General features: G+C 47.4%; 1 protein-coding gene across 1 annotated transcript in view; it reads right to left on the bottom strand.

Moving 5' to 3' along the window:
- Nucleotides 1–23,817, bottom strand: part of IDO2 (indoleamine 2,3-dioxygenase 2) — a 593,071-nt gene that overhangs the window by 425,917 nt on the left and 143,337 nt on the right. Inside the window, exon 4 of the mRNA XM_069617631.1 lies at nt 8,589–8,707. Coding sequence (XP_069473732.1) covers nt 8,589–8,707 — 119 coding nt within the window. The remainder of the gene's footprint in view (nt 1–8,588; nt 8,708–23,817) is intronic.

The following is a 23,817-nucleotide window of genomic DNA, read 5'->3' on the forward strand; positions in this document are numbered from 1 at the left end:
GAAAATGGAGCAAACAGTCAGCACTCATATAATAGCAGAAGTGAAGTTGCCATAGTCCAAAGGCGCATGGACAAAGGACACAGCATCAATGCACATTCTTTGACTGTGGTATATTACATTGGCCTGCAATGCCCAGCCCGGCTCAGACAGGGGCATTAGGAGTGGGCCTTTGGACGAGGGCTGGCCTTCGCCTGCCAGTGATGCTGATTTGCCCATATGTATTATGCCATGGCCAATCACAGGCCATCAAGGAACAAACCCACCAAAACACTCCGGTGCTCAAGAGGTGGGGGCCATGTTGGAGCAATAAAAAGCAGCAGATGTGACTGCAGATAAGGATTTAAAATGCTCTAATGTAGACATTATCACTCGGTTTGCAGTTCAATTTAAATAACTATGATTGCCCATTAAAGTAGTTTCAGCTAGTGGCAAATTTCAGAATGTGCGCAGCACAACTCAAATGACCGCCTCAGTGGCATACCTTCAAGATTGAGTCGATGGAGCTCTAACAGCTTGTCTCATGGTGTGGAGAAGCTTCTGGGTGAGCAGCTTCCCAGATTAAGGTCAGAAGTCAAAAAGGTGTAGCTTACTTGATTGATTTAAAATTATATAGTGAATTAATCATACTTTTTCTGGAATATTATTGTATTTGATTGAAGTGTCTTCTATGAGAGACTCATTATGTATCCTGAATTGCTCATTTTATGTGTAATTATTATTTAAATGAACTGTTAATTTTATATGTACTATTATGTAATTATGTCAAAAATTAAAAAGAAAAGTGCTGTTTGACTCCTGAGGCCTGATTCACAGAGCATTTTCAAATGGGATTGCATCATTTTAAAACACTTCTATGAATCTGTGAAACTGTCAAGGGTTTTGACCCATGTTGAATTATTAGACGGGGTAGATGTGGGGATGAGCTGTCGCCGCCCATTATTCTATCCCAGAACAAAACTAAATCAATAGACTGGGTGGATGTGGGGATGAGCTGTCGCCGCCCATAATTCCATCCCAGAACCAGGAAAACCGCGCGGTTGTGCGCACACCAAAATGGTTGTCTAACTTGCCACCCACCAGTGCCAGCATGATGGACCGGAAGCGCAAGGGGTGAAAGGTGGTGTCAAAGGAAAAATAACAGTGTTGTTAGACCAAAAGCGCCTTAAAATCACCTTTGTTTTCCTGAATGCAAGCTCAAAGTGCCTATTTCAAACATTGCAGGATATTCAAAAATCTTACTGAACACCAGCAGACATCTGGCAGAATGAAGTGTTGTGTGCATACAAAATCTGGGAAGATGAAGAGCCCAAAACAATGTTTATAACAAAACTGGCTGAGCTGTGGATGTCAGCAGCTTAATTGAAATTGGATTTAAAACCACTAAAATCGAAATGTTTAAATTAAATGAGTGACCTACTTTTGAGTGTCACATAGTTTGCAACTGTTAAATGTGATGGTTTTGAAATTAGAATCAGCATTCTAGCTGCATGTGTAAAAATTGTAAGTTTGATTTAAACTGGGAACAAACAGGACATTTAGCTGAAGCTTGGCTTAAAGAAATTGAATTCTGCCTGACAACTACCCCTGACAGGAGTTGAACTGTCTCAACAACTCTTCCCAGGCCTGGCTGCATCCTGCTGCCCCCACCAAAAGGAGATCACACCTCTCTGATTGAATTAAGGGAGGGGTACCTGCAGACTGCAGGAAATTGAACAAAGCCATGTCCTGGACTCAGGCAAATGTTATATTGGGGGGGTCGTAAATGGCTTCCTCTTGGGAGAAACTGGGAGGGGAAGTGCCTGTGCTAGCAAGCTGAGCTTGGGGGAAGTGGACAAACCAGAAACTCCACCATGTGCTTGGGGGAAACCACACCCCTTTGGGCCAGAGCATATTTTTTTTTAAAAAGATGGATAATTCATAGTACGGACTTGTCAGAATTATATAAGTAATATCATTATTCTTGTGATTTTTCTGTGCACGTTTTAAGAGGTGTTAGGACCCTGTGGTGTATTCTGGGGGGTTGCTAGCGGAAAATAGGGTCTTACTCCAAATGTCTGCATGTTAAAAATCTGACACTTCATCAATTAATGTCCATACTCCTTGGGCACATTTGTGTAATTTTTGGTAAATGTCCGATATTGGTAAACTGACCAAAAAGCGCAAAATGTTGTCATTTCTGAATCCGGCTCGCAGAAACATGGGGTTTGAACAGACACCTGTCTTAATTCATCTGTAATATGTACATGTAATGTCAACCATTTGTGTATCTGGGAAATATGTATTTGAATCAAATATAGATTTGTGGGCAAATTGACCAGGGGAGTATCCTCTGACCCATAAACAGACCTCATCATGATGACACCCCATTTCCTTCCCCCAATCATGGGAGAGGGGAGAATTGGGCCAATGACAAGTAGAGAGGGGCAGGCTCAGTTATGCTACACACACACCCACTTTCTAAACACATAAAAGCAGACAGTGCAGGAGATGTAGGGACATTCACTTTCCACTTTCTTGCGGGACGCTTTGCCGGGAGACTTCAGACTTCACATCCAGAGATCCATACTTCAAATCCATCAATATCCAGAGACCAGAAATTAACTCCAAAATTCGTAGCACAGAGGCCTGAATCCACAAGCTGAATCCTCTTCAGCAGGCCTCAAAACCAACCAAACTATTCAACAGCTGGGCGAGCTGTTTGAATTCTTTGCCAAGAACTTTTGCAAGAACCTGTAGCAGTATCCAGAAAGCAGTGCTGTATCCGGAACCAGAGAGAACCACAAACCAGTCCGTTGTGAGCAGAACCGGTGCTTGACAGACCCAGAGAGCAGAGCTGAACCAGATAGCCGGGACTTCAGAACCACCCGCCGGAAGCCCCGTCCAAACTGACCAGACCTTGACGGCTTATTTCAAAAATATAGTGTGAGTACTCACTGTGCAAAACCAATCTCTTAGTTTAAAATAATCTAATCCAAACTATTTTAGCCTATTAGAACTGCCTCCTAGAATCGTGTCATTCTGTCATCTTTAAACCTGAAAACTGTCATCGGTCATTCTGAGCTTTAAAATTTCAAATCCGAAAAACTACCTTGACTAAATCGGCCGTATCTCCGGAACCGTTTGTGGAGGGAGTTTTAACTGTCATCTTAAAGCTAAGATTCTAAGCTTTCCAATGAGCCTAGAACCGACTTCCTACTCCTTATAGTGCCTCCATAATCGCGCTCGACGCACGCGACTAAATTTGCTGCGATTTGACATTTTGCTTAATTTCAGCCACGTGTAAAACGATTTGTCCTTGCTTTCCTTGCTGAAATTCATGTGCAACCTGACAATCATTCATAGAGCATTGCTAAAGTGATCCTGAACTAATACAAAGTAGCTGTCACCCACCCTGAACCCCCTATAGGGAATTAAAAGCATTTTTAGCATATTTTTCACTTAATTGCAACCACATAAAAGGATTTTGCCTGTGTTTCAAACTCCTACCTGTTTTCATCTAAGCTTGCTAGGGGGGAACTGAATTACATTTGATTGCATTCCTGAGAACTGTGTGCTTTCCTTCCATCTCTTTACCTTGCATAAAGGGGGGGGGGAGGTGAATTGTCAAAGAAAAGTGATTACATTGTCTTTTGTTGAAGTCATATCAAGTTTATTTTCTGTACTGCATTTTCATTCATCATTGCATTGTCCTTGAAGCCATAAAAGCATTCTCAGCTACTTCATCCTCTCTATATGACTTCTAAGCCATCAAAAAGAGTGTACTACTGTAACATTATCCATTGTCTATCACTATCATCTTCACAAGTGTGCTATTAAATATTAATTTACTATAAAAGTGTGATAGATATATATTGTTTAATTTTCAATAAACCTTTTAATTTGCAAAACAAAACCTACTTCTTGGCTCAGTGGGGTCAGGGGGATTCTAAGAGAGGGGCGTTATATAAGGGTAGTCATCCAGAGTAACAAACTGGACATAAAAATATATCAATAAGGGTTTCCCTCAGCATTCCAGACTAGGCATTGATTTAGCTGTAGTGTTGAATTGAAGTCGCTTACAAAACCCCTGGAGTCTAACAGGAGCTATACTTTCCGATCCCAATGCTTAATTCAAAGATGGGCCCTTACATGTCACCTCTGCCCAAAGCATTGAATACTAATCAAGATGTTGGGCCTCATCAAAACCCTGGCAGTAACCTTTAAAAGTGGCTGTAACAAATTTACAGCTGCATTTACCACTCCACCAAATCAGGAGTCAGCGCAAATACTGCTGACTGCAGTACAGCTGGCGGAATCAGCACCGATACAAGGAAGCGCAATTACTGCTGCATCATATGACTTGACACATTGGAATTAGTGCTGAAACACGGTGCTAATACTGCCAAAATCAAAGCACAGTTACTTCCAGCCTCCAGGTGGAGGTAAATGCATATAGGTGCCAGAAATGAAGCCACAGGTGAACCCAATCCACTCAAGAGGGCTGCATAAGGGACCTGCCTTCCCTAAACACAGATTACAGCACAATGCTGGCACAACACATTGTGAGATTGGAAATGCAGCTTCTCATGCTGTGCCTGCAGCTACAGAGGGAGGACAACCAGCCAAAGGGACAGGGTGTCGAGATTAGGATGAGGAGGAGAAGAAGCAGGAGGAGATGCCAAGTAAGACATACACCAATACCTAGGGTCAGACCCTCACCCATGACCCTTACTGACAATCAGATGGTAACCCTGTACCACCTCAACATGGAGACCATAAGTGAGCTTCTCCCCAAAATCCAGGGGGACATAGAGAGCAGGATCAACATAAGGACATCTGTGCCCCACTGCTAAAGCTTGGATCTGTCCTACAATTCCTAGGAACTGACACCTTCCAGCACTCCGTGGCCATGCTTCACGGCATGGCACAGCCAACATTTTGTGGTGTGCCAGTCCAGGTGCTCAAGGCTCGCCTGCAGTATTTATCACACTACATCTCACTTCCTACCACCCCAGAACTGGTGCATGCCATGAAGGCACAGTTCCATGCTGTTACACAAATGCCAACTGTCATTGCAGCCCTAGACTGTACCCATGTGGCGTTAGTGGCCTCCCCAGGCCCACACAGCAATGTACCACAACAGGAAGCACTACCACTCACTGAATGTGCAGTTGACCTCCGATACCAACATGTACATCACCCACTGTTGCGTCCGCTACCCAGGTTCCACCCAAGACGCCATGGTCCTCCTCAATAGTACACTACCTGGATACATGGAGAGGAACAGAGGACATCGGACATGGATAGTGGTGAGTAAAAGTGGCAGCACACAATACGCAAAGCTGCTGCAATGCATCCAACCATATTGGGTGGGGCTGCATGGGCACAACCACAGAATGCATGCCCTGACAAGCCAATGTACAAGTTAGACCTTCCCTCCTCCCACGTCAATTACACTGTAAACCCCACAGAACATGGAAATGTTGGACGTACCTGTATGTATATGCTGATGCACATCAACAGTAACGATCAACACACACATAAATACAGGTACCACATTGGAACATGTGAGATCCATAATCAATGTTACTCAAAGTGTGACATAACATCCCACATGAATTACCCTGCCGGTACCGTAGCCAAGTACCCAGGTACACTCAGCTATCAATGTAGAGCTGCTGCCCCCCACAAACCTATGGCAGCCCGATAAATATACTGGCACAAGAGAGCCACCAAGTCATTTTGGCATGATGATAAACACTTGAAAATATATCTTCAAGAGAACAGGGTGCATGTGGCATGAGGCGATATATACAACATAAACATGCAGTGAATTAAACACATGCCTCACAATTAAGCCCCATATGCCACACATGATGGCCTTTGCCCATATGCTGTGAACGGTAACACCCACACAATACACTGCTACTCATAGCTCAGCCATTCTCTTTGCAGGTGACTCTAGATACCCGCAGCTGCCTTGGCTAATGACACCTGTGTGGGATTCACACACACCACAGGAGTCGGCATACTATCATGCTCACAGCAGGACCCAGTCTTGTATGGCCTGGAGGTAGAGGGAGTGGGTATTGGCATTAGCCTCCTTTTCAACTTGCCGACTCTCCATTGTGTCGAGCCTCTGTAAGATGTTGTGGGCAGGGGAATAGGTTGGGAGCTATGTGGTGAGGCTTGACTGAAACAAGGAGAACCATACAAGCGGGTGTTCATGACACACTCCGCTGTCTGGGACTGCTGGCCGTGTAGCATGCTGTCTGGGCTGTGCGATTTAACAGCGCCCTGTGGCTGTCGGGTGGTTTGCTCCAGAATAGCCTCGTCACACATGCCAGCAGCTGTGTCATTAGTCACAGGTACTATGGCCGGCTGTTTGGGTGCAGTTGGAGTGGTGGTGCTCCCTGAGGCACATGGGGTGGGCACAAGGCCTGACTGACACCAGAAGGCCTGGTCTTGCTGGGGCCTGGTGTGGTACGCTACACCTTGCGTTTGCGCATCACAGCTGGTTGTCCTTCAGGGGTTGGAGTCGATGTCGAAGTGCTGGAGGCCTCAGCTAATGGGCCTTCACCCTCATCCTCCTCAGCCTCTTCCTAAGCCACCTGAGAGCCTATAGTGGAGTAATGACATGCTGTCAGGCATCGTGTGTTCATGTGCATTGACATGCAAGTTACACATGCTATTGATCAAAGTGGCACCCTACCCATGTGGCCAGAAGTGCATGGATGTACATAGTCCATTGCATGTGCACACAGCAGGATGCACCTGTTTGCATCTGTGTGTCTGTGACCCATGGCAAGGTGGCATCTGGCCGTTCAGCGGCCAAGGCAGGCTATCCATGCAGGTGCAGCTGGCTGGGTCAACCTTGCATGCAAGAGGCCTTGCATTGTCATGCAAATTGTGGCATACTCTCATGGTCATGTGCTGGCATCCACGCCCTGCCATTGATTTATCTGCGCATGGGATGATCGTATTTGCTCATGCCCCTACTGCCACTCCCCGTGCCAAACACACCTGTTGTGAGTGGATTTAGTTGCATTGTCTTGGGCACTTCCATGGTTCAATAGGATGCAGTTGTGCAGCCAGCAGCAGTGTTCTGTTTGGTTTTGTGTTTGGCTTGCTGTTCTCATGTATGTTGCAGGAAGATGTACACTGCCATGTGGCTTGTCTGCCATACCAGCATGGGGCTGTCTGACAGGGCCCAGCACATGTTGTTGTGATGGCTGTGAAGTGTGTAGATGCACACACACCACACTTCTGCTGGCATGGAGAGCGCCAGCAGTTGAGTGGGGTGCGTTGCACTTGTATAGATTGCTAGCCACACCTTCACACTTCACACCAGCTGAGGGGTACACTTGGTGGCCTCCCCCTAGGCTGCTGTGGAGGGGGGCTGATGTGTTAACCCATCAGTTGACCCTGACTGCCTGTGCCAGCTGCTGGGCCTGCTGGCATGTGCCCCTGTCCATTGGCACATTTTATGATAAGGGACATTTTATTTAGTTGGTAATTTGCAATGTGCATTGGGGGGTGACTCACCTCCTGCTTCCTGGCTGCTGGCACCCACCTCTGCTCCGCCTACTCCCTCGATCCCCTTCATATCTCGGATGCTGCTTGCCTTCTCCTCCCACAGTGTGAGGCTATTTGGTGCCCCCTCCTGTGGCCATGGCCTCCTGCCTGTGTTTGGAGAGGAGGTCATTCCATCGCTTGCTGCAGTCTTCAGCATCCCGGGGGATCATGACAACCGCTGTGACCTTTTGGCGTCCTGCCTGCCAGATTGTAGTCTTGTGCTGCCCTGATGTTCTCCTCTGCTTACTCCCATATAGCTTGTCACAGTGTCCCACCACCTCATCAGTGAGGACTTGCAGCTCCCCATCACTGAATTTAGGCTAAAAGAGCCAGTTTTCAGGCACCTTCCCTCGGGTCCTCTCCAGCGACATGATCCCAGTGGCTTTGGGGCCGGATGACTGCAGGAAGTGGGAGATTCAGGATGGATTCTGTTTTTAAAGATGGTCTGCACCATGCTTCCCGGTCCACCGATGATGCTATTTCCGCCAGTGATAATTGCGCCAGCACTACTAGCGCCAACTACTGTCCAGCGGAAATGATAATTGAGCTGGGTTTTGGCAGTTTGTGTTTGGAGTGCCCTGTTTTGGCACTAATTCCGCCAGACGGACTTAGTGTTACCGTCAAAGTGATGTGTGCTACATTCATGACATGTTGTGATCGAACGCAAATTGAGCAGCAGGACGCAGCGGGAACTCTAATTTCGCTTGACGGAATTAACGCTGGGATACCGCCAGACTCCTGATGAGGCCTTTTGGCTTGCTCACTGATCTGTATACATTTTAACGCCAAGAAATCTCTCATTTGCTCAAACTAATGATGTATTTTTTACTAGCCTTTTTAACAAGAGCATCAACATTTAATGTATACATGTGCACATCATCTGCAGGCTTTTGATTTTGTTGTGTGCAGGTTTTATATATTTGTCATTTGTTCTCATAAATGTGTACCTAGCACACACCTGGCTCTGAGAGCATTGCAGCGCTGTACAGTCACACTTTATTGTGTATTGGAATGTAATTTGAAAGCCATCTTACCCCAGAGGATTTTTTTTCTTCCAATTTGCCAATGCCAAATCAGCATGCACTAAAATTGGTGGTAATCCGAGGATCTGAGAAACCTCGCAATAAGGAATGGCCAGGTTTCTTGGCAAAACCTGTAATACAGAAATTAACAAGAAAATGATTGATGTGTTTATAATTACTTCAAAATGAATTGTCAATCAAAGGAGAAACGTAATAACGAAAAAAGTACATTTTCTAAAACCATTGATTTTTTTTGCCATTTTACCTTTATGCTCAAAACAATTATGTAACTCCCTGTTAGCAGTCAAATTTGAAGATAAAACTTCACATGGACAGGTAATATTTTACATTCATGAGACAAAAACCTGCTCAAAGTGAAGCTGGGAAAACATCTCATTGAACGTACTACTCTAATAAAGAAGTCTACGTTAGAAGAACGCATTGGCCCTCATTACAAGTTTGCCGGTCTGGAAACCGTTGTTTCCGGTATGGCAAACTAAGAGTTCTACGGACGGGTGCCGTTCCGCCCGCCAGGTCAGAACTGTCAGGCGGTACGGGACACGCCTACAGAGTTTCACAGAAGCACCAGCACTATTGCGCACAGTGCTGGTGCTTCCGTCCTCCCCATTCCCGTGGAATCCTTTGGGACTCCACGGGAATGGGGATTAACAAAATTGCGGGTGCCGGATTAAGTGGACAAACCGGGCTGTAATTCCCCAGTTTATGTGGCAAGTCCGGCGCTCGTACATCACTAAAGGTCTGGCGGCAGCTTGCCGTTTTTACCGGCACGGCTACCGCCGGACTCGTAATGAGCCCCATTGATTATCCAGCGTAGCCATGGAATACGGCGAAGCCAGATGTTTACATTGTCAAAAGCATTACAAAATATGAATACAGGCTTTTCAAATATGCCTTACAGTGTGTTTTTTGGAACAGATGTTTTCTCATACATACTAAGTATAAATCGACACATCCCGGTGGCATTAGGCAATTCAACAATAAGCAGATTAGGACGCACTTATAGAAGAGATCGAAAGTCAACCAATGTTGAGAACTTTAAAACCCCTTAAGTGCCAAGGACGAGTATGCTCATGCTTTTTGCAGAGACTTCATACTAGCCTGGCACTTAGGTTTTCAGGGATGTTGGGCATAGATATAGGTGTTCTCATGAAAAATGAACACCTCTTACATCAAAGCAATGTGCCTGTTTTACAAACATGTTTTCAATGGGACTTTCCCATGATAAAACATGTTTGTAAAACAGGCTCATAATGTGCAAGCCCTAAATTCACAGCATTCTTTGGACATTGGATGTGCTGCCCCCTACTTACCGATCTCTGTGTGTACTTACATAGTGGTGCATATAACATCAGTAGGACAGTGTATACCACATCTATGGAAAAGCGTTCTTGAATAAAGGCTCTGTTTTCCTTTTGGAGCACTGGGCACACTGTAAATCAAAATTATGATTCACCGGAAGATGATGTTCTCTCATGCCGCGGACCCGGTGCATGCAGCATTTTCGGCTGCCATGTTGTGTCGTTATGGCTGAGGGGGTTGCAGCTACCTACAGGAGTGCTTGTGCTCTCTAGGCCACATTTTTGGACTTCCCACTGCCACGTAGGTGAATTTCTGCACAGTGTGACCTGGATCCCTCATCTGGAAGTTGGAAGGTGAGGGGAATGCTGTGTGACTTTGGGAGACCCATGAGAGGAAGTTAGTTTTCTTCTTTTCTCTCCTCTGTCATTTTGATGGTATATATTTTGGCCTATGACTCTGTTCTTTGCACTGATTGCAGCTTGTGTAGGAAGTAAGGGTGGACACTCCTGGGACGATTCCTCACGCTTTTCAAGGTGCTCAATTTTGCAACTGCTCTTCTGAACAGTGTGGAGGGGTGAGCCATATTGGGCACTACAGGACATTTTGTGGTGAAGGACACACCTGTTGGGTTATTCGTTCTACTCTGTTTCCAGTGTGGGTTGCGGCCCCTAGCAAGGTTGGGGTGCTGCTGCTCTCACCAACACGGCGGATGACCAGAATGCAGGAGGCGCCCCTGCTGGATCTGCACTGGCTGTGCCAGGGGGTGCCCAAGTCCTGCACCAACAGGGTGCGCTGGCCCCAATGCCTGATCTGAGCGGCACCATCCAGCCGAGGTGGAAATTGTGGATCGACTGCATGCATATGTATTTCAAAGCCACTGGGAGACTGATTAGGAGAGCAAGGTGGCCACACTTTTGCACTCAGCTAGCCCGGCAGTGCATCAGTTTTTCCAGTAATTGCAACCAGTTGATGAGTCCTACGTTGAGGCAAAGAATGCGCTACGTGAACATTGTATGCCTCTCGCAAATATGGACTATGAGAGGTTCATCATGTGTAGTGCGAGGCAGCGGTACGATGAGTCGTTGGACGCTTTTCTTATCCACCTCCAGGCCATGGCAACATCGTGCACCTGGGACAATGAGCACGCCATGATTTGCAACCAGTTGATCCAAGGATGTGTATCTGGCAAGTTAGGGCATCAAGTGCTGCGTGAGCCAGTCCTCACACTACCCCGTATCCTTAAGCTTGAATGGTTGCATGAGGTGACGGATACACATGTGTCCAGGGTGGATGTGGCTATTCGCCCAGGTAAGACTGAGGAAGTATGTTTCATTGGCCGTGGCCAAGGGGCGAGAGGGGCCGACGGCCCACTGGACCGCATTAGGACAGAAACAACAGGTTGTCTGAGTCATGTCTGAAGTGTGGGTATGACCTACCACACCCCGTGGAGTGTCCAGCAAAAGGAAAAGCCTGCGGAAGATGCAGGAATGTAGAGCATTATGCATGCATGTGCAGTGCTCCGCTACCAGTAGTATTCCAGAGAAGCCCCAATCAGGCCGGGTTCTTCAGACAGCAGCACCCACCAAATTTGGCCCTCATGGATCAGGAGGGGTTAGGAGCAGTCCAGGACCTGGAAGAGGAAGAAGATGATGAGAAAATGTTCTTTATCTCCAATGCAGCATTTTGCGAGCTAAAGCCAGGAGGCAGCCAAAATGCATGGTGCAGGTGGATGGATCGCCGGTGCCAGTGCTGGTGGACATGGGTGCCTTGGTTAACATCATGGCCATGGTGCATTATGAAACCATGAGAGACCCCCCAACGCTGCATAGTCCAAAGGCATGCATCTTCACTTTCGGGGGTGATCAACCCATCCCATTGGTGAGGGCGTTTGTGTCAAAGTTGGAGCAGCAGTTTGATTAAGGCACAGTTCCTTGTGACAATTGTGAAGACCAACACGCTCCAGAGTTGTGCTGCGGCAGAAACACTGGGTAGTGTTAGTTTTGCATGTAGTGTTTATGTGGAGGATGTGCAGGCGGTAATCAAAAGATTTACTGAGATATTTGTGTTTATCAGCCAGATGGTTGGTCAGCCAGTGAGACTGCACATTGAAGAATCCATCCAACGAGCCACCCTGAAGCACCGAAGAGTCCCTTTTCACTTATGGGAGCTAGTGGACAAGGAAATGGAGAATCTCGTGAACTTGTACATAATCAAAAAAGTGGAAGGACCGACTGGTGTGCCTATTGTGATTGCTTGTAAACCTAAACAGCCTGACTCTGTCAGAATATGTGTGGACATATGACTGCCCAATAAGGCGATCAAGATGGAGAGACACCTTACCTCTACAATGGATGACATCATTGCAGAGCTACAGGGTTCAAGTTTCTTCTCCAAGCTAGATTTGAGGGCTGGGTACCACCAGGTCATGTTACACCCTGAGTCCAGGTACATCAAAACATTGACGACACTCCGAGGACTATACTGATATAAACGCTTCAGCTCCGGTGTGTCATCAGCTGCTGAGCTGTTCCAGAACTTGATAAGAGGGGCTCTGGTCGGACCTAGAAGCTGTCTTAAATATCAGTGACGACATCCTAGTGTTTACCAAGTTGGAGGTTGAGCACATGGCACTCCCCTGCTGAGGACCCTGGAACACACTGGGCTTAATGCTGCTTCGGGAGAAGTGTGGGGTTCTGAGGACAAGCATTGAACCTTTCTCTTCAAAGAAGGTGGGGTGTCCCCAGACCCCTGCTAGGTCAATGACATAATGGAAGCAAGGGCCCTGGAGAATATGACAGAGATGCACAGTTTTCTGGCCATGGTGACGTACTGCAGGCGGTTCATAAGGAATCTGGCCACGCCATCCGAGCCCCTGAGGAGCCTCACGAGGAAGGATATCACCTGGCATTGGGGCTCTCTTGAGCAAGCAGTGTTTAAGGATGTCAAAAGAGAGCTCACAGCTGAAGATACAATGACGTTCTTTGACCCATCTCTTCCATCTGAGGTAGTGGTAGACAGCAGTCCATTTGGTCTGGAAGTGGTTCTAATGCAGATGGACAACAAAAGGAGAAGTGAGGTCCATTGCATATGCCAGCCGCTCTCTGTGGAGACCGAACATGATACTCTGAGATTACGCATGAGGCCCTTGAGTGCTTAGGGGGTGCAGGTACTTTCAGCTATATGGGCTCCATGGACCGGTGATGGTGGTAACGGATCACAAGCCTCTGCTGCCCATCATGGCAGACTTATTGTCAAAAACCTCAGCCTGGATTGAGAAGTGTATGCTAGCGTTGCTGCAGTATGGCGTGTCATTGGTGTACCGACCAGGGGTGAACAACGTGGCTGACTATTTGTCATGCCACCCCCAGGACAAGGATGAAGTGTAGGACATGATCAGCATCGAGGAGGCCGATGAACATTTACAACTCATTGTGGAGTCAGCCACCACTACCTCAATGCAAATCCAGGAACTGGAGATGGACTCTGAAAGTGTTCTTCCGGATACTTAGGGATGCACCGCACAGTGGGGAATGGAAGTTAGTCCTGGAGGGTCTGGGTAAGAGAACTCAGGAGGCATGAGTGACTCCGGAGCAGCCATGAAGGGTTCAAGATGAGCTGACGTTCACAGAGTCAGGGCTACTGCTGTGAGGGTCAGGATGGTCATGCCCGCCAACAAGGTACAGCAGGTGATTAATCCAGCACATAAGGGCCACCAAGGAATGCCCAAGACCAAAGCCAGACAATGGCTGAAAGTGTGGTTCTCAGACTTGGAAATGAGGGTAGAGGAGTTTGTAGCGGGCTGTGTGTGTTGCCAGGAGGCATCCCTGGCACAGAGGTACCTCCTGATCAAGTTCATGCCTCAAGGGACACAGCCGTGGAAGGCAGTGCACCTTATCCAGTGGTTAAGGTACCCGGAGGTCAAATTTTTGGTGTCATTCGACAATGTGGCAGTGGAGCTGAAAAAAAAACATCACTGCAACCCATGGACTGCCCCAGACCCTGTGCTCTGATAATGGACAGCCGTTCCAAGGGGAGAGCTTCACCCAATTCTTGAAGGAGTATGGAGTACACAATAGGAAGATCACTCCGGTGTGGCCACGGGCCAACAGCGAAGAAGAACGGTTCATCAGAACCCTCAACAAGGTGTTTAGGATCACCTATGGGCAGTGACAGTGTCTTCAAAGGGCCCTGTACCAGTTCCTAAGGGAATATCGAGCAACTCCCCATTGCTCGTCTGGAGTAGGCCTAGCGGAAGCGTTGTTCAAGAGATATCTGAGGGGTCTCTTGCTGGACGCAGGTGACCAAGAGCTGGCTATAACTGATGATGCCCAAGTGGAGGAGGGGAGGAGGTACAGAAATAAGTGTAAGAATATGAGAAGGGTGCTTCAACAGAACCAGTTAGACCTGGGAGAAAAGGTAATAGTACGGTATAGGCACCCCCAAGGGAAGCTGTCGTTGACATAGAAACTGAGCACCACGGACGTGATTGCAATGAAGGGTTATATGGTGACAGCCTTGGATGGAAACGTACAAAGAACCTGATGAAGGTGGTGTGACTGAGTGCTCTCAGATTCCCCTGGACCAAGGGGATGCAGGTGAGGAGAGGCTGAGCTGGGAAAGGAGCAGACATTATCCCCAGCGAGCTGGGAGGGAGAGCCCTGCCCGGCTGAATGGTGATGTACTGGACACCCGAGTCATGTAGACGGGAGTTGCTGGAGACTGTTACACCTTTTCCGTTATCAGGTGTGATTTGCCAAATGTTTTGTGTGGGTGGTGGATTTGAGATGTTGTTATTGTTATAGAAAAGGAGGAGTGTAGTGTCCCTTTAATAGACACATGCGGCGGAGTGACGTAACTCTGTTGCGTGTGGAAATCAATCAATTGGGCAAATCATGTGTGCTCACCAGAGCACGTTGAGCCCAGGCGGGAAGCAGAGTCTTCTGTGTCTTCTGTTGGCCGGAGGGGTTCACGGTGCAACAGGAGGCCTTATAGCAGGGGGCACCCTTCTACAATTAGCATATGAACATTTTTCTTAATGCCATACACTCCTGCTATACTATATATAAGTCATATTCCACAGGCATGATATCAATGCAGGGGAATATAGGATTTTATCCGACTCTCAAGTCTCCAGAGGTGTGTAAGGGGATGGAAGTGGACAAAAGCAATAAGTAGGGTGCCAGTAGCCCAAGGGCCAGGTTTGAGCAAATTCACAGTTCCTCAAATGCATTTCTGCATGCACATACAGGATTTCCACATGTGCAAGTGCATTGGCGCTTTTACAAATGGAATGTGCACTAGCTCTAATGCAACTGTGCAAAATGTATTTGCGCAGGCGTAAAATACTTTTGCTCCGTCTCTAATTTGTGATAATCCAGCCTCTATACATTTATTTTGGCCCAGGTTTTCTGTCCGTCCCTAGTGCCTCTCTTTGCCTACCTCCGAATAGCTGGTTCACAGAGCGATTGCAGGGTGTGGAAACATTAAGCAGAGTGTGCAATGAACACCGTATGTTTGCAGATGGGCCATTATTAGAATCAGGGTTCATTTCACATTCGTGGTCTGAATAACACCGTCAACAGGACAAGCTTTGATGTCTTTATTTAACAGATTGTCCTGCAAACCTTTCAATAGAATATATTCCATATTCCTAATGATCATAGTTACCCATCTACTGGGGATAGGTGAGAGTGCATGCATATGTATGTGTCTATGTTTATGTATAATTGAAAAAGATCATTTGATGTATTTACTTGTCTAAATGTCCAAACTGCAACTATCATTCCTTTGAACAGTAGAGCTGACAAACCGGGAAACACGCCATATCAGACTCAAACATGCGAATGGCTGCATCCATTAAAACACATTCTTCAGACTGGTACACAACAGTTAACACACAAACGAACACTATGGAAAAAGATGCAGAACACACACACATGCAATGCCACATACACTGAAATGTGAAACACATACTTGTGGAACCAAAAAGGCAGAAATGTGGAATGGAACAACGCACACACCAAACATATCATACCATACGGGACTTCTCACAGCGACGATATGCACACAACAGGCGACAACCACACAAACAAGTAGGAATGCATAATGAAAACACAACACACATTCACAGTAGGAGGCTCCAATTGGCTTTCCAACACGAACAACACATGCACAATTCTGGTAAGCCCAGAACACAGAGAAAACACCAAAATACAGATGGAAATGGAACACACATGCAGAGACACTGCAATGATCTTGTTTTAGCATGTGAAAGGAAAACACAGGATTCCGGAATGTGTAGAACACGTGAAACACACAGACATGTACAAAAAAAGGGCAAGCTCTGTTCATACCTTATCCACAAAACATAAATAACATGAGTGCTGGTACATATGCAGACGTGCCGCACATACATCAAACAGTGATACAGAAAAAGAAAGGTTACAATTTATTTGGAAAATATATATTCCACAACGACACACACAGATCAAAACAGGAGCGCTGACAGGGACTACTGCATTTTGGAAAACGTACACACCAACATGACACAAAGAAATCCGATCATGCAGGAAAAAAAAAAGAAAACTACGAAGTGAAAATTGAACAAACAGCTGGACAAATGTAAAACCTATTAATGTTGGAAATTGCAACATTATGGGGACTACAAAACCTCGGTAAAAATTAACTATTTCACAAATAAAAACAAAGTACATCAGACTACAAATCCAACCTTAACTTATATCTGTGTATGTTGTGTGTGCGCGCATATGTGTGTGTACTCACAGAAGCACACATTTTCTTTAGTTATGTGTCCCATTTTTGTAGTAAAAAAACAACATTGAATACTTTATTTTCTTTTAAAGTTTTACTATATGCAGTTAGATCACTCTTGACACTGGGCCTCATCAAGAGTTGGCCGGTGTTGTGGCCTGCTCTGGGGTCACTGGAGTGGGCCATGCAGATGTCGGAGTCACCCGACGGGGCCACGGGAACAGCATCCATGCCGCTCTCAGCACGCAGGGATCACCCTGCTCACTCCAGTGCACCAGAGCGGACCATGGCGGCTGGGGGCTCCCAACTGGATCCCGCCCTGGCTCTGGGGGCACCAATGCCGGGGAGGATAATGCAGGCCATGATCACATGGCAGAATCAAACCAAGGGGGACGGTGTTGCCTGGCAGGGTCGTCGTCCCAAAGCCGGGCCACGTGGCTAGGCCCTTGGCATGCTGTGTCGCACCAGCAGGGTCCACCAACAAAGACACAGGAGTCAGGATCACAGAGACTGGCGAGCCGGAAGTGGCTCGTCTCTTTTATTAACATGGTCACATGGGGTAACCATGTGACCACCATGACACCATTAATAGAAGATACCATGTCCCCCAGAAGGGGTGACATGCAACACTCCTCCTTTTTTCATAACAACCAAACAAACCCCCCCCCCCGTCAAAACCACAGTAAAACTACACACCAATACTAATACCACCACTCTACTACTTTCACACCCTTTATTAACCTAGGTGAGTGGTTCCACTGTCCCCAAAGGGCACCAATGAGAGCTACTGGCACCACAGTAAGCATTCCATAGCTAGGGATGTGCACCGCATTACATTGCCCACCTACATTGCCCACCGACTGGGCCATTTTAAGCAAGTCCAAATCCGCAGGCTCCCAGTCTTCATGGGATGTCAACAATGATGCCCATCTTACACACTCCTGGAGTTGCAGGAAGCCAGCTTTTGTCCTTACCAATGCTCACTTCGGACAGTCACACCACAGTCACGAAGGCCGGCAAAGCCGCAACTGGAGAGGCCCAGGAGCCACATCGGCCAATCCACAGTCTAGGGGCCGCCTGTGATGGAGTACTGGCACCATGGCGGTAGGCCACTTATTACACTTACTCTCCCTCATGGGGGCGGGTGGCAGGAAAAAACTGGTGGCAGGGTGCCTGAGCTGCAGGGCTGGGAAGGCGCACAGAAACACCAACAACAGCTGCCAACCTTCCCTTTCCATTCTCTTTGCACTGTGAGCTGCCGGCAAGATGACACTGGTGCAGTGCCATCGACCTGGCCTTCTTTTTTGTTGCCGAGAGGCCACCTAGCATTCTGCCTACCTTCTGCACGATACATTCTGCTTGCCTTCCCACCAGTTCATTTGGATGCTGCCCCATCCCACTTGATATTGGCGTCGCTCTCTCCTGAGGGTGAACGGAGGAGATGCTAGAGGCCTTTATGTTCTCCTTACCCTCACCCCGACCCTTGATAATGCAGGCTGGGTACCTGCAGTATTACTGTGAGACAGGGTGACCGTCGTGCCCCTTTTCTTTGTTGCTTGGGGGGAGCATCTGCCCCATTGTCCACGTGTTTTTTTTTCTTCCTGCGGGCCCAGTTGGAGTTGGGCCCATCTCCCATGGGGGGCCGCCTCAGCTGTGCTGCAGTCCCACTTCATTTTTTTCTCACCCTCGCCGGTCCAGGTCTCTGGAGGGCCGGGGAGCCGTATCTTATTTATTTACGCCCTCCACTTCGGAGCACTTCCTCGTTCTTTTTTTTTTTCACTGGGGGGCGGGGACGCTGCCACGCAGTTCTTTTTTTTTTCATTGTGGCAAACATCACCGCCCTTCACCTCCATGGCTTGCGGGTTGGGGAGGGGCAGCTCACCTCTTCATTGTGACTGGGGCCGCTCCATATCTTCTTGGGGGGGGCGGACCTCTCTTCCCCATTGCGGGCGACGACCCGCATTCTTCTTGTTTCGGCTGGGGCCGCCGGGCATCTCCCTCCTCTCGGTGGGGGAAGGGGCAGCGCCTCTTCATTGCAGCTTGGGCCACCAGCATTTTCCTTCGTCTCGGGGGCAGCAGCTTACTTGGCCAATGCTGCCTTCCTGGTGCGGCCGATGCCGCAGATCAATCTTCCTTCACAAGGGGGGAGGGGCAGCAGCTCCTCCTCCTGCGGCTGAATCTCTTCTTCCCCCACAACGGTGGGGTGGGGGCGCCTTAGGGTGGGCAACCGAACCCTCCCCCATGTGGCGGAAACCGCTTCCTTCAACTTTGCGGCCGAGGCCGCAAGGAAGTCTTCCTTCATGCGGCAGATGGCCACTCAGCCTGTCCTTGCTGCAGGAGCTGTGGGCCGCCCTCCACGGGGTGGGGGCGCAGACCCACCTTCCCCTTCACATGACTGGTGCTGTTTGCTTCCTCTCTCTTGCAGGTGGGGCAGGGGCAGCTCCTCACCATACTACAGGGCACGCAGGGCCCTTTATCCTCATCGCCATTGTTGTGGCTCGCTCCTGGGTCACCGGAGCAGACAACACAGATGGTTGGTCACCCTACGGGGCCAGGGGAACAGCATCCATGCCGCTCTCAGGATGCAGGGATCACCCTGCTCGCTCCGGGGCACCGGAGCGGACCATGGCGGCTGGGGGCTCCCAATCGGGTCCTGCCCCGGCTCTGGGGGCACCCAATCCGGGGAGGGTAATGCAGGCCATGATTACATGGCAGAATCAAACCAAGGGGGAGGGTGTTGCCTGGCCAACGTGACTAGGACCTCGTCATGCTGTGTCGCACCTGCAGGGTGCACCAACAAAGACACAGGAGTCAGGATCACAGAGACTGGCGAGCCGGAAGTGGCTTGTCTCTTTTATTAACATGGTCACATGGTTACCCCATGTGACCATGACACCATTACTAGAAGATACCATGTCTCCCAGAAATGGGGGACATGCAACAGACGGTAGCCCTTAAATGTGCTGTAACGCTATTAGCCAGGGCGGTTATACCGCCCAACTCTGATGTGGCCAACTGACTTGAGTAAGGAAATATTAAGGTGCAATGAAAAAAACTCATAATTCCATAACTCCCAGCAATGTCAATACGCCCAACTTTACAGATACAGGTACAAACTGCCTCAACCTATGTGATATATGAGAAGTAGCAGTAGCCATGCATGCCGTGCCATGGTGACCACCGAAGAACAGAATTAATCGATGATGGTGAAGTCACCAGAAGAAAATCGACTTGATTTACGAAACACTTTCGAAAGTGCAAAACAAGTAATTTTTCGCACATCTAAATCAGAGCAAACACTCTAAAGGGTCCTGGATGCAAATACACGTGCAAATGTTGGAAATGCCTTTCTGCATTTTCTGCTGCAAGTGTGCAAAGTGCACTACAGTACAAACAACATATCTACATATGTTAGGATTCCGACATGGTACTGTTCCATTTATTTTTCTTTTGCACGCATATATTGTCTTAGCCACCTCGCTGACAGCTGCACATAGTGTGAAATGACTCTGATTAGATGTGAAATGCTTGGGTTACTTACGGCTAATTTACATTGCCCCTGCTCCCACTCTTCCTCGTCCCTGTACTTTCCTCTCGGATGGCCCCTGCCTTCCCGACAGCCATACCCAAAACGAACCTTTCATTGTATAAAGCCCCACACCTCTTACCTACAGGCATCCATAATAGAGGTGGGTGACCCAGGAAATGCGTGAAATACCAACAATGGATGCGTCTCTGCACCGGGAGGGAGGGTTGGGACAACAAAGAGTATGACCAGGAGTAAAGAAGATTACTGGTGAGTAATCCAGGCATTACCCCCACATCCCTCTTCCTTGTCACAGTAAATTACTCTATGAAGTATACCAATTTACTCGCCAAGAAGCATGAAGGAAAACACAGACTGAGGACATGCAGCAGACTCAACTCTTTATTCTGTGTATAAACTTCAACATGACACAGTAATCTCAACAGATTTAGAAAACGACTGATCCATGAGACCAGACATGAGTTGCTGATAATACCTAAGAAATGCCAGACGAGATGCCCATGTTGACACCCTCAGGGTGTGTAAGACCGAAGCATTCTGATCTTCTTCCCAGGAATGTTGCCATCCCTCTGACACACCTCTCAAGACATCTGGCAGACTCCGGGACCCACTCACTGAGTAGGCTAGAGAGACTGATTGCTTCAGCCACATGCTGATCATATGGGAGCAAGCCTAGGCCCCTGAACTACTGTACCATGGATGAGAAAGAGACTAGGAGACAACTGAAACCCTGCAATTCTCTCAAGATAAGTGAGGAGAACAGTCCTTAGGCCCATCTCTGCCAGAAGATCATCTGGCATGGCGAGAGGACAATCTATTCTGATAAGTGGAAAGGAGACACCACCTATGGGCAGAACACTGGGTAGCACCCCAGGGTGATGGACTCCCCTTACAGACCTCACGGTAGGTAGAGCAGGAACATAGGAGCACCCCAATTCTCCAACCCATCCAGCTGAAATAGTCGCAAGGTGACTGGTTTAAATGGAGGACCCTGCAAGGCTCAAAGGACCAGAGGGAGATCTCAGGATGGAGCCAAGGTCCTTACCCTTGGGTGAACAATCAAAACATTTGCCAACTGGCTGGCAATGATAGAGTATGCTGCCCCTAATCCCCCTCTCTAGTTTCCCGGAAGCCCCAGATGCCACCCACAGGGCCATAAGAGAGGAGTGAGACAAACCCAGGTCAAACCCAGCTTGTAGAAATTGGGAAAGTGGGCCTACTACATACTCCAGAGGGTGAGCCCCATGACCCAATTTACAAAAGAGTGCCAGTGGGCATGCATAGAAATGTAATGCAGCAGGACATAGGGAGACCTGCAATGAGGCAGAAGTTCTAACCTTAATGGCCAATATCTGTAATCCTTCTCCCTCAATAGCCATGCCTCCCAAGCTCAATTGTCGGCAAGGGTCAGCCATCTGCGATTTGCCCAGCTGGGGGGTGCGAGTAAGATGAATGGGCTGGGACATCACCAACTGAACCAAGTGGGCAAACCGACCCCTACAGGGCCATCAAGGAGCAACCAGAATAACTCCAGACTATGGATAACTCGAGGCATTAAAGCTTCTGAGGGGATGGTGAAGACCAAATACTCTGGCCAGCACTGGTGGCATGGGCATGAAGTGTTCAACATCCATCAACGTCAGGAGCCAATGCTGATGCAGGTGTGTGAGAAAGGACTGAAGATGATGTGTGGCCCATGGCGTGACAAACACTGTGGTGGCAATCAGACCCTGAATCCAAATCCACAAACAAGCCTGAACCCTCAGACCCTGGCACAGTTTCCTCACTCACTCCTTCAGAGAGAGGGCCTTGTCCACCGGCTGACAGACCCAATCATCTGTGTTGAAAACAGCACCTATGATTTGTAAACGACGGGTTGGAATCAGGTACAATTTCATCTGTTTGACAAAACAGCGATGCAATGTCAGAAGTATGAGAGTTCTCCAGGTGAATCATCTGGCCTGTGCACTGGATGACGGTGGGACTAGCCAGTCGTCCAAGTGACTGTAGACGGCAATCCCTTCCTCATGTGGAACCCCCGCAAAGGAACAAAAACCTTTGTGAAGATCCTGGGATCTGAGCGTAGCCTGAAGGGAAGCACTTTGAATGGATAGTGTGTCTGTCCCACAGCGGATCTCAGATACTTTCAAAAATCCAGATGGATGGGGATGTGGATATAGGCATCAAGAAGTTCTGGAGATATCAACCATGAAATCAGTTTGACCATGCGCTGCAATGGTTCCATTTTGAAGCTGACCTTCCTCACTACTTGTTAGCTCCCCTCAAGTTGATCACAAGGCAGAATCTCCCTGATGCCTTGCGTACCAGAAATATGATGGGATAGCACCTGCATATGTGGTAAGCGAGCATTAGGACTCAGACCTGGGGATGCTTAATGAAAGGGTCATTATTTAATTTTCTTCCAGTTAGCATCCCCTCATCACCAGCTTGAAGAAAATAAACTAAAATTATACAACTTTCCCTAACTCTAAGAGATATCCTGCCTATTTGAAACCCCAAGGTTAAATGAAAGGGTTATAGGTCAAAGGATCGAAAACAAAGTATTGAAACCCAAAATGGTCAAAACCAGAGGATCGAAAGTCAAAGGATCGACAACCCATACATATAAAGTAAACAGGTCATTCAATCGAAACAAAAGGATTGAAAGTCAAAGGGTCGACAAACCACACACATAATATACAAGGGTCATTTGATCGAAACAAAGGGCTAGCCCATTAAAATAGCAATGAACATAAAAAAGGGTTAAACAACATGAAAGTGAATGAAGAGTAAAGCACCTTGTATTAGAACAATAAGCACAGCTGACGGTTGAAAACAAACTGTCAGTGCGTCAGGAAAGTGACAGAGAGAGCAGCTGACCAAAACAACCGAGTGAATAGCGTATACGTGACTGGAAAAACAGTAAGTTACACACACTAAATAAGCGAATTATAACGTCGTTCACACAGTTTTGTATTTGAAATGGGGGGTTCCCCCCCAAACCCCCACTTTTTTAAAAAAAATCTTTTTAAAAAATGCGATACCCCTCACAAAAAATATATAAATAAAAAAATAAGAAATTTGATTATTATTTCAACATTAAACTATTCCATATGATAACTTTCCACATTAAGCAAAAGATACTTTTGCCCTGATTCATGGATTCTTTGCGCCAAAAAAAATGGGATTTGTGCGCCATTCTGCCCGCAAATCCCTGTTTAACAAATGGGGATTTGCGGGCAGAATGGCGCACAAATCCCGTTTTTTTTCACGCAAAGAATCCATGAATTACCCTGTTTGTCTGCACACTCGTTTCTCAAAGATTATAGCAGAGTGGGTGAATTAATTTATACAATTTAATATTTCAGATGCAATTCGATAAAGAAATGGAATTCATAAAATCGCAAATGGGCGCATCACAATTGGCATATGAAGGATCTGTGTACAACAAGGAATGCACATGAAACGAAAAAAGCTATTGGAAATGTTAAGGAATACAAAAAATTAAACTGTAACGGCAGAGCCATAACTGAAAGAGAAAACATACGTTTAACTGGTGAGCATAACCATTTGCCGGACAATACCACAATATTAATAAAGAAA

Source organism: Ambystoma mexicanum, chromosome 10, assembly GCF_040938575.1.
Source record: "Ambystoma mexicanum isolate Mex_15411 chromosome 10, UKY_AmexF1_1, whole genome shotgun sequence".
Taxonomy (NCBI): domain Eukaryota; kingdom Metazoa; phylum Chordata; class Amphibia; order Caudata; family Ambystomatidae; genus Ambystoma; species Ambystoma mexicanum.